This window comes from Gavialis gangeticus, unplaced genomic scaffold (assembly GCF_001723915.1).
Source record: "Gavialis gangeticus isolate Ggan-Ray unplaced genomic scaffold, GavGan_comp1, whole genome shotgun sequence".
Lineage (NCBI taxonomy): Eukaryota > Metazoa > Chordata > Crocodylia > Gavialidae > Gavialis > Gavialis gangeticus.
Genome location: NW_017728992.1, coordinates 42,826,462 through 42,838,218, shown reverse-complemented (window position 1 = coordinate 42,838,218; position 11,757 = coordinate 42,826,462). Strand labels below are relative to the sequence as shown.

General features: G+C 41.4%; 1 protein-coding gene across 2 annotated transcripts in view; it reads left to right on the top strand.

The window, feature by feature from the left end:
* The window catches only part of PIGN (phosphatidylinositol glycan anchor biosynthesis class N), a 224,123-nt gene that overhangs the window by 157,569 nt on the left and 54,797 nt on the right, over nucleotides 1-11,757 (top strand). For both annotated transcript variants that reach the window (XR_002098336.1, XM_019521634.1), the window contains exons 15-19: nucleotides 1,560-1,696; nucleotides 2,704-2,803; nucleotides 2,910-3,002; nucleotides 4,898-4,989; nucleotides 8,210-8,321. Coding sequence is in view for 1 of the 2 variants with exons in the window: in XM_019521634.1 (XP_019377179.1) it covers nucleotides 1,560-1,696; nucleotides 2,704-2,803; nucleotides 2,910-3,002; nucleotides 4,898-4,989; nucleotides 8,210-8,321 (534 nt within the window). In the remaining variant the exon portion in view is untranslated. The remainder of the gene's footprint in view (nucleotides 1-1,559; nucleotides 1,697-2,703; nucleotides 2,804-2,909; nucleotides 3,003-4,897; nucleotides 4,990-8,209; nucleotides 8,322-11,757) is intronic.

Sequence of the window (11,757 nt, the reverse complement as noted above, 5' to 3'; positions counted from 1 at the left end):
AGGGGAAAAGAGGTGCAGTGCCCAGCTGGGGTCCCTTCTGGTAAGGAAGTGGGGGGTTTAAGCCCCCTTCCCTCCCTGCCTCAGCTTGCCAGCCTGGCTGACATGTAGCCACACACCCCACCTTTTCACTTGAACCGGGAGCAGGGAAAAGCCTGGCAGGGGCTGCTGAGGCTTTGCCAGACCAACCCAGGCTAGAGTCCCAGGTGGAGGGAGGGGGCTTAAAGCCCCCTCTTGCCCTCTGTCTCATTCCACCTGCCTGGCCCCAGGGTCTGGCTACCCTCCTTCCTCTGCTGCAGTGGTGAGTGTGGGGAAAAGCCTGGAAGGAGCTGCTTTTATGGAGCAGGATTTCCCACCCTCACCCCTCTTCTTAGCCAGCCAGCCACTGTCAATGCTTCAGCTGGGGAACAGAGGGGTGGGGCCAACCCTGCTCTCTGGAACAGACAACATAGCCCAGGCTTTGCAGTTTTGGCTGCAAAGCATCGTGGGATGCTGAAGGACTGTGAATTAACTTGAACCGGAAAGGGGTCTGGGACAGAAGTTCTGTAAATTGTTTTCACCTATATTGGTTAAGTCTGATACTACATCCAACCAGGTTTACCTAAAGCCTGTTTTGGCCATTTTGTAAGTGGTTTAAGTGCACTGAACATCTGTTGTTACAGGTTTAAACCAGTTTCTGATGACTTAAACCAGTTTATGTTTAATGTCTGTTCCTAGCCATTGACTGTTGTGTGCAGCCTGCGGGCATGCAGCCTCCGGGCACTCAGAACATGGACAGTCCTGATTTACCCCTCTCTACAATAGCTACCTCTTGTCAGTTGTTATCTGCAACCTTGGGCTTTCAATGTAAGCTCTTCAGGACAAGGTCTGTCTTGGGTCCTTAGAGTGGTTAGCACAATGGGATTGGCATATGTTTTGCATTGATCCTACTCTTAATAATGAAAGAGGCAAGGATTGCTTAGAATGATAGCTTTTATTGGACCAACTGTGTAATTGGGATAAACTTAGACAAGCTTTTGAATGCAAGACATCCTTTATCAGGTCTCTTGTGGACCATCACAGCTAAAACATTACTCCTTTACTACCTTAATAAGGAAGGGATCCTCACAATACCTGTTGCTTTTTACTTTCTTGCATGAACGATAAAACTCATCAAACACATTTTTAAAGAAGATTTATACATAACAGATAGATGGTTTTCAGGAAACAAATGCAAACTACAACCCTCTTCTGGTGCCCATCCTCGTATAGGAAAGCTTTACTTACATAAGGCAAGTTGTGAAATCTATCCGTAGGTCCTGAGAAGAGATGTGGATTTTCCTGTAGAAATGTAATGGTCTGTATTTCAAGTTAATTATTGAACTTCCTATCATGCTAATTCCTAATACAGTAGAAATATGTGTTCTAAAAATTGCACTAAAAAAATTACATGCTGAAAAATCCATACACAGGGTGTTGGCAGGCATAACAGTTGCACAGGTTTCAGTTGCTTCATTCAGGTATAAAGCTCCCATGTTTAAGCTCATCTGGAATATTTATATGAATCATTTTGTGTTTTTCAGGCATCTTCTGTTTTTGCATATGGCTTTTCAGCTGTTGGAATATTTATGGCTTTTTTTCTGCTGATTCAAGCATATCCTTGGACCTATTACATATACTGTCTGTTACCAGTACCAGTTTGGTATGCTGTTGTGAGAGAGTAAGTAAAGCATAAAGCTGTGTGAGACAAAGCCATGTCTCTTTCCTCTGTGATGATTAGATTATCCAAAAGGTATTGACAAATATTTTTTTCATTTGATTTAATGAAATTTTGTTTTCTGATTCATTCAAGGACACTGGCTTATCTTCCCCCTAGTGGATAGAGTAATATCCATAATGTCTTTTGTATTAGGAAACCTTGAATAGTAAATAGTTAACATCTGACCGAGTAAAGTGCAGCTTGTGAAAGCAAACACCTCTCTGAATGAGTTGGTCTCTGATATCCTCCCTGCCCTGCCTCCTTGAATAGTAAAAATAACTTTTATCTTTCAAAAAACAAAATATCCTTGCATGGTGGAGCTCTTTTTAGTTCAGGAATGATTTTTGAAGTGGTTAAAATGTAGAATTACAGTACCCTATTCTATAATTTGGGCAACTTTTCTCTCCACCCCAATTAACTTTTTGGTCCTCCAGGTAGAACTGGCAAGTTTCTGTTGGAAATGAGGTTGCTAGGTGGTACCATCCAGGATCATATCCTCATTTTGCAAGACTTATTCTCGGTTTTGTATTCCCTTAGGAGAGTAAAGACAGGGGAAAACTTCTAGATTATGGAAATACATGTAAACTTGAGGTTGCAGTTCTTTGCCTAATATAATGTTGTTATGTTAATATTAATAACTTATTTATTTTCAGGGAAACTATTGTGATTGGCATGTATTAATGGACTTTATAGTAAGATGCCAATAAACCTAACTGAGTATATTTTTCTAAAAGCTTTTCAACTTTGCATTAGTTTTGGTAGATACTGACCGTAGTGTAAAATGCTTGTCAATGCTCGTCAGCAGCCAATTTAAAGAGGTTAGTCTGATACTTGCAAAAATACAGGTCAAAGTAGAAAAAATGGCTTCTTGTGAATGCTTATGCTCTGAACCATCTGTGATTAGGGTGGAGACCCTCTCTGTTTTAACTAAATGTACATTCATTATTCTTCCCAATCATTTTGAACAGATTCCCAGTGATTCAAGATCTTATAACACTACTCTTGACATTTCCTCTGCATCAGTCTATTGGATTCCTATTCATTTGTGCTCTGGGAATTGAAATATTAGTAAGTACTTGATTAGTATTATTAATAAAGTACTCAGCTAACTTATCTGCCTGAGAAAATGTCACTTGCCTATTTTTTTTCAATCTCATGTTAGAATTTCTATTAGGTTTTCAGCTTCTTCTACCGTTCTACACTTACTGTTGGTCTCATCATTTTTGCTGGCTGGCCAGTGATCACACAGCTATGGGCTCAAGCAAAGGTATGGATTTGGCCAAAATAATTCTGTCATTGGTTACTAGGATTGGACTTTATGATTATTTTTTCTCTAAAGAAAGCATTGAGATGAGGAGTAATATTTAGGAAGGCAAAGGGATGCAGCATTTTTTTTTAATCTATCGCTAAGCCAAAGCAATAAGGCTGCTGAACAAGCTGAGTTGCCGTGACATTAAACTGACAGCTGATACTGGTTGTGGGATGTCTGTGTTGCATTTGGTAGTCACTGTCCTTGCCAGACAGGTTTCTTGAGTACACAAGATTTCTCCTGGAGTCCCCCCCATCATAGTCTCCATGTCATGCTTTCATCCTACCTTCAGGACAGCTGCAGTTGTCAGTTTAGTATTTTGTGATACAATGTTTTATTAAGTCCTTGTGTTGAAATCAATATAAATACTCATATGCAGAAGTGTCAATACAACGTAGCTGTTTTGTAAACATTAAGGACCTCAAAGGGGGTATGCATGATTGATTGGAGTACAGTAGATAATTTAGTTAAAGTATTTACTCTAATCCAAGACAAGGTCTTTTCCCCCCCCATGTAATATGGAGGCAAAACCTTTAATCTTTGACTTGAGTCCAAGGTAGGGTCAGGACCAGAGCTGCAGATGCCGCTGCCTCATCCCACAACTGCCTCTGCCCCTACCTCTCCCTCCACAATGCAGTGGCAGCAGCACCACAGTGGTGGTGGCTGGAATAAAAATGTGCTTTGTGCCTCAGGTTGCAGCTGGGCTGGAGTCCTTCTAGGGCTGTGGGGAGGTGGGAAGAGGAGGCAGGGAATAGGCAGAGGCAATGGAGGGGTATCTGGGGGTGGTCAGAGGCTGTGGGGACAGGCACCAGGAGGAGAACAGGTGCCATGGGGTGCAGGGGTGAAATCTGCCCCCAGCAGTAGCAAAATCCACTGCCACTCTAAAGAACTAAAATTCCCAGGGTGCCACTCTGACGCACGCTGCTGCTGCTGCACTGCTGCTGATCGTTGGAGCCCACTAGTATAAATGGTGGGAGGAGCAACCAGGGCAGCAGCCCCAAGTGCTGCCCTTTGAGAAGAACACAAAACTAGCCACCACCACAGCAGTGGCTGACTGTGCCACCGTGATTGGCATTGTAGCAGCCTGGTGCTTCCTTATGTGTCAAAGCTGCCCCATGCATGGAGCTGCCCTTCTATGCCTCTGCTGGAGCCAGAAATTGGGGGGGGCACCAGAATTAAGGCAATGCCTGGTTCATGTTCCCTGGTTGCCCGCCCCTTCTTATGCTACTACTATAGAATACTTTTATGTGTCTGCAGCCTAGTACCAAGTCAAGCATGACAAAGTTTTCTCAAACCAAAATGTTCAGTTTTCTCAGTTTTTGATGGTTTCCTGCTATGGCTAAGTTAGAGATTGCTTAGAAAATGATGAGTAAAACGTGATTTTTTACTTTAATTTATGAACTAGAAAATATTGCTGCCTGGTAAAATAGGGATGATTTATTAATTGTAGGATAATTCTTTTAACATTATACTTGTGTACAGGTCTCATATTTGCATTATCACTCCTCGCTGCCATAAGATTATTTACCAGGCTTAGGAAAGTACTTAGCATATGCATAACTTGTTAACTCTCATTGGCTTCAGTATGACTTTAGCAGTTGTCTAAATGCCTTCTTGAATTGGAGCACCTTTCTAAATGAAGCCAAAGTGCTCTAATATAAGTGACTCCATCAATTTTTTTCTGCTTGTGTTATCTCAGATATATGCAATCACTTTTTTTCACCTCTGGGGGCTGCCAATAGCTGCTATGCTGCAAGCTCAATATAGTATATATTGAAATGTTTTCTCCATTCAGTCAATTCTCTGTTCAAAATGACCTCCAAATATGCTGCTGTTCTGTTCCTTTGTTTTAGATAACAGCAGTAAGCTGGACTCTCTTATGTTGGCTTCTGGCAATGTTTCCCTTGATGCCTGTTGTTGGAAGAGAACCAAATATTTCTCTTGTGTAAGGGTAACATTTTTTTTCTTTGCAACTTTTTATTTCTCAATTCACAGATGTAGGCTGAGTTTTGATATATGTGAGGAATTCTGTTATTGAAAACTGGTTGAAACAGGTATTGAGATTCAGAATTTAAATGAGGTGATTATAGAAACGTCAGTTATTCACTAGTATGAATGAAAATGGACTTTTAATTTTCCTACAATACTGTAACAAAAGGCACAGTGTTCTATAATTTCATGTGGAGAAAAGCATTTTTCACTATAGACAAATTGCAAATTGTACATGAAAATAAAGATCTTAATTAAAGGAAACTTTTTCATTTGGGTACAGACATGGTAAATAGCATTGACAAACATGAGAGAGCGCATTTCTCTAAAACCCATTTGCTTTGACAGTGTCTTTCTGAATTCCGATACCTAATTTTAAGTAATTTGAATAATAGTCTATAATGAATTTCTTATAGTAACCAGATGAACTTTTCCCCTGTTTCTTCATGTCTCCTGTTTCATATCTTTCTGTTTCACATTTCCTAATCCATTTCTTCTTTCCATTCTCTGTCCAAGTACAGGTTGTGCTTTTCTTTCCTTTGTCACTTTCACCCACCCCTTCAGTTTCCCCCTATATTCCTTCTGGTACATCTTCTCTCCATGATCTGCTCCATTTCTTTTGCACTCTTCCTGGTCATCTTTCAGGATTTATCTTTTTCACCTGTCTAGTTTTCAGTCCCACTAATTTGTCCAGCTTCAGTTCAGGTAGATAGCACATGATGCTTAATGCAGAGAAATAAGAAGCTTGATTTGAACTTGACACTGCCTTTCACAGCCTCACAGGAGGTATTGTACCTGATGGAGCCATTTAAGTACTGTGTGACAGTGCATCAGTAAGATACAGCTTTAGATCAATGATACATGATGTGTGGGTTGGGAGGAGAACAAAAAACTATAATCTAAAGCTTTTCAGAACTATTGGTGCCCTGTTATAATTCCAACATTGACCTTTCTGTTTTAATCAATCCTAGCAATTTTTATACTGACTGGCCCCAACCACTGCCCACCTGCTCAGGTTTTAATGTGGTGAGCATCTTAGAAATACCCAAATGAGATCTTTTTGTCGTATGGCTATTGTTTTGGCTGCATATACAGTCCAAGCCTAGTTTGTTGAATTACAGTACACGAGCAGTGATTGCATATCTTGGATTTTCCCATAAACATATTTTAACTGATCTGGAATGTTTTGTGGATGTCTTTTTCATGGAGTCTTTGGAAAGGCTTGAAACAGTAATTTAGCACGGAGGTGGCACTTTGTGGCACTTGATGGAGTAGGGGTGGAAAAGAAAGTAAAATAGTAGTAGGTAAACTAGAGTGTCTGTGCGAACCAGGTACATTTATTAAACATTTTTATATCTCCAGCATCCCAGGTCAGGGCTCCTTAAGTAACTTATACTGAGTAGACCTCAGTGTAATTCTCATGTTGGCTATATATTAGTGCATGAAAGTCACTACCAAGTTCGAATCAGCTTCAGCAGACTTTTTATAGAGGATGTATTTATTCAGTTCTTGTTTTTCATGAGTGCATATCACAGGAACCATACAGATACCTTTGACAATCCCTGCTGAGAGGCCAAAGAATTAATGGACATGGGAATTATACCATTTTAATGCTACCTGTGGTTCTTTGTACATCTAGGTTGAAGCAAAAGCATGCAGTGCATCTGCTCTCCCTCCCCACCCCCCATACCTGCACATTCTGTGCTTGTCAGTCTGGATCTTTTAATGAACACTGCATTCAGTTTTACAATGGTAAATAAAGTGTGAAGACTATCACTATTTAAAAAGAAATAATCATGAGTAGTAGCCTTCCTCCTATTAGAAATATACTGTTAGACTACTGCTATTTCAAAATGTTTGTGGTTATTTAAAGGCAGTGTTTTATTCATAGATTGTAGAGTTGGAAGAGATCATGAAGGATCATCGTGTCTGACCCCCTGCCCCAGGCAGGAAAGAGGACTGAGGTCAGATGACCCCAGCCAGGTGCCTATCTAGCCTCCTCTTGAAGACCTCCAAGTTGGGTGATAGTACCACCTCTCTTGGCAGCCCGTTCCAGATTCTGGCCACCCTTACTGTGAAAAATGTCTTCCTAATGTCTAACCTGAATCTACTCTCCACTAGTTTGTACCCATTATTCCTAGTTACTCCTGGGGGTGCCCTGGTAAATAGCGCATCTCCAATTCTCTATTGTCCTCCCTTGATAAACTTATAGGCTGCTACAAGGTCTCCCCTCAGACATCTCTTGTGAAGGCTGAAGAGATCCAGATCCCTCAACCTCCCCTCGTAGGGTCTTGCACGAAGGCCACTAATCATACGAGTGGCCCTCCTCTGCACACTCTCCAGATTGTCCACATCCCTCTTGAAGTGCAGCGCCCAAAACTGGACACAGTACTCCAACTGCGGCCTGACCAATGCCACGTAGAGGGGGAGCATCACCTCCTTCAATCTGTTGGACATGCATCTGCTAATGCACGATAAGATGCGATTGGCTTTGTTACACTGCCAGCTCATGTTTGTCTTGGAGTCAACTATGACTCCAAGATCCCTCTCAGCCACTGAGCTGCTGAGGAGGTTATCCCCCAACCTGTAGGTGTGCAGGGGATTCCTCCTCCATAGGTGGAGTACCTTGCATTTGTCTTTGTTGAACTGCATCCTGTTTCATGCTGCCCATTGATCCAACTTGTCCATATTGGCCTGTTTCTGTTCTCTGCCCTCTGGTGTGTTAACTTTGCCCCATAACTTGGTGTCATCTATGAACTTGGACAGGGTGCGCTCTACACCTCCGTCCAAATCACTGATGAAGATATTAAATAACACCGGTCCAAGGACCGAACCCTGCAGGATACCACTGGGTTTTAATATTATGGCAAAACTTGAAACAAATTACTTTTAAACCACAGATATTTGTTTCTGTTCAATTCAAGCACTTGCCAAAAAACCAATTCAGAAAAAACTGAAAATGATGGGTGCTTGTCTTAATATGAAGAACAAGGCGCACACACAAAACAAAAACTGAGTAATTAGAGTGGAGGAAAGAAAAGATTACAGTGACTCTTTGGGTATGACAAGGCTTCAAAAAACAACAAGGCTGGCTTTCCTTTTAATGAGGTTATTCCTGTAGGTTTTCTAAAGGAGATTTTTGTTGATATTTTATTTTATTTTATTTTATTTAACAGAACAGCAGCAGGTTTGTTGATTCTCCTTATATCTATCTCCTCTCTTCCATCTCTTTGGAAAAGCAAAAATAAAAATGTGCATCGCAAAGATCTGGCAATACTTCTTTTTCAGGTCAGTTACTAATTTTCAATACATCTGAATGTTTGCTTTGTTATATGTAAATTGTTTTGTGTTATATAAGGACCCAAACGTGTAGGCCCTACCAAAAAAAACAAAAATTAAGAATAGAAAAGTGATAAAAAATGAGAATTGTCTCATTGACTTCCTTTTTCAGTGAAACTGTGCTCATGGTAATAAACGCTTCTTAATATGGTAGTGTTTGCAGCACCAAATGCTCCTTCTCATTGTGGACACATTTCTTGATGTATATGTATTGCTACCCATGCATGTTTTGATGTGCTGTTCTTCAAGGGTAATGGCTTTCTTGCAGTCCACAGGTATAACTGTCCAATATCAGGGACACACTATCGTCCGGAGAGTTTATCTTTTCCATTTCTGGCTTGAAGTTGAAGACCAGCATGCATCTGTAACTGACTTTTTTATCTGAAGATTCTAAATCCTGTTCTTGTCTTATAACAAAATTGAGACTTTCCTTATATTTTCCTGAGCTGTGTGACCATCACTTCCAAAATTGCATGTTAATTAACCAATTATAGGTATGTTGTTACACTTTTAGTAATCATTTGCACATGCACATCTCTTTAACTTGAAACATGTTAAACAAAGCATCCCCCCACAGGCTAAAATTTCAAAAGCAGTCCCTTTGTAAAACCTATCAGTAATGTCACAGTTTCCTGCTTACCCAAAGGATATGTTCAGTGCATCAGTTTGGAGGGGCTGAACAGTACCAAAAAAAAAGGCCCCATAGTGTAGAAAACAAGTGCCTAAAAGCCTGTGTAAAATATCTGCCTGTGTACAAATAATGGTTTTTACTTGTGGCTCAGTGCCGTAGAAAGAAAAGCCTTTCTAGTTCCACAGTTCAGTGCTTTTTAAAAAGCTAGTATTTCTGTCATCTAGCAGCTAGCAGAGCTTTTATGGAAGTATCTTTAAAATAAATGTTGCATGATCCTTAGCTCTGGGACCACAGCCTAATGAGGTAGCTCTTTGGTGCTTTTACATTTTCCCATGGAGACAGACCTTGAGTCTGAAGGTGAAGGAGATGCCAGGGTATTCTTAAGTCAGTCAAGGGATTCAGGAAATTCTGTTTGCTCTCAAGATGCTTGATTGCATCAGCACGTTCTGTCTAGCTGTTCAGGGAAGGATGCATTTCTTGCTATTAAGTGCTAGAGGCTCAAAAGGAAAAGATTGTAAAAAGTTGCTGCTGTTCCTAGAAGATAAGAAGCGCTTGCCTGTTTGAGCTAGATTTGGGGTTAGTTTTTCAGTGGAAACCTTTCATTGGAAAATGCTGATTTATTGAGACTAACTTTTTTTCTCCCTCCCTGGGAATGTAGCAATTTTGACACAAGTTGTGGGGAAAGCTTTTCATTTCCAGGTTGGGCTTTCTGGTGAGAATGAGGTTTGTCCTGGGATAGGCAATAGCTCACAGAGTGAAGCCATTCACCTTGGAGCCATTCCCTGCTCCAAGTCGGAACAGTTTTTTGAATATGGGCCTCCCACATCCCAGGTATTTGTTCTTTTTATCTGGTTTTCCTCTTACTACTTTATTGGCCGTTACTAGTTCACTGAGTTACATGCTTTAGCCAAAACAAAAATCCCTTCCTCATAAACAGCATCCAGGGTGTGAGTCAAGATTCTTAGCTCCTCTGCCAACATCTTCTGTCACTTATAGCTGACTGGATTAGATCAGCAAAGGAGAAGGCATCTGTTGTTCACTGAGAATAATGGTTCTTTCATATCAGTACTCTTACCTGTTGAAGCATATTAGTGATTCATCTGAGAATGTTTAAGGAAGACCTCTGTCCTCATCCATGGTAGGGCCCAGCCTGACAACAGTCACTTACACTTTTGCCCAACTCTCTTGGCAGAGACTCTATGAACCCCTTTGTGAGTCCACTGATTCATCCAATCTCAAGCTTTTCATGGCGATCACTGATATTTCTGTCTTTTTTGTGAGATCTGCTCTTTCATGCCAGGAACCCATTAACTCCTCATAAGGGTAAGGCTGTTCTTTGTACAGTATTTCCCATCAGTGTACTGAAATTTCCTCTGAATCAAGGCATTTTCCTGTCCATCTTATGCCCTAACTCCCAAATGAGAGGAAGAATAATCATACTCCACTTAATTTCATAGTTGTTAGAGGCTGGAAGGGACCTTACAGATCATCAGGTCCAGCCCCCCTGCACTTGGACAGGAAAGACTGCTGGGATCAGATGACCCCAGCAAGATGGGCATCAAGATGTGTTTTGAAGATTGCCATGGTGGATGACTGTACCACCTCTGTGGGGAGACTGTTCCAAACCCTCGGCACTCGACTTGTAAAGAAGTTTCTCCTTATGTCTAGCTTGAAGCGATCTTCAGTCAGTTTGTGCCAATTATTTCTTGTCCTCTCCTGGGGAGCCTTAGTGAATAGATGCTCCCCTAAGCCCTGATGGTGGCAGCTTATAAATATATCAGGGGCGTACAAGTCCCCTCTGAGTCATCTCTTCTCCAGGCTGAACAGTCCCAAATCTTTCAGTCCCTTAGACTTTCATATTAATCCAGTACAATTCATACGTACCCAAGGTGAAAGTTAGAGAATGTTGAATGCTCTTCTGATCATCCTCCAGGCACTCAGGAGCTAAGAGCTTCAAAAGCTGTCTTGCTCAACTGAGCCAGGCCTTGTCTCAAGGAAACTTGCACAGTAGCTGAAAGATACTGCTTGGCAGGAGACAAGGTTAATTTTTCCTCCTTTTTCAGAAGAAAACCCTCAAACTCAGCAACTGGGTTTTGCAACTTAGTGGTGGTTGCACACTTGCTTGACTTCCTGTTGCTTGGCCCTTTTGGCAATTTTTGGACAGTCATCAAACTGAAAAAATCTTAGTGGGGTATCCTTCTTTGAGAGACAGGAGATTCAAATAATTTTCTTGCAGATAGCTGTGTTTTCCATTTTAGTATGTCTTTTAATTCTTGTATAAGCTGCCAATGTGACCACTTTTTCCTTTGCTGCTTAGGTTGGGACGTTAATAGAGAACCCTGCAATCTCGCCTTGCCTCTTGGCCCAAAGAAATTTCCTCCCTTACCAGTTAAATTGCTGGGGCCCTTTAAGCCCTGGTATTCATGGTCCTCTGAGCTGTTCAGCAGCATAGGCTTTTGAGGTGAAGAGTCCACTGGAAATCTGCTTTACCTCTTTATCAGTGAGGGAATGTTTGCAGTGCATGGGTTCTGGGGGTTTGCTTCTCTGCTCTATTGGAAAGATACTTCTGGATACTTGCCATCATCTGTGATAATAGGTTTAATGGGAGGAGGTTCTGGCAGCTTTCCCACTGTTGGGCAGCAAGACTATTGCCTGTAGGTGGCAATGGTCATAGCATGCATTTCATTTCTAGAAGTATCCCTACTGTCACTGCATTCCACCCCCCCCCCCCCCCCCCCCCCCCCCACCCACCAC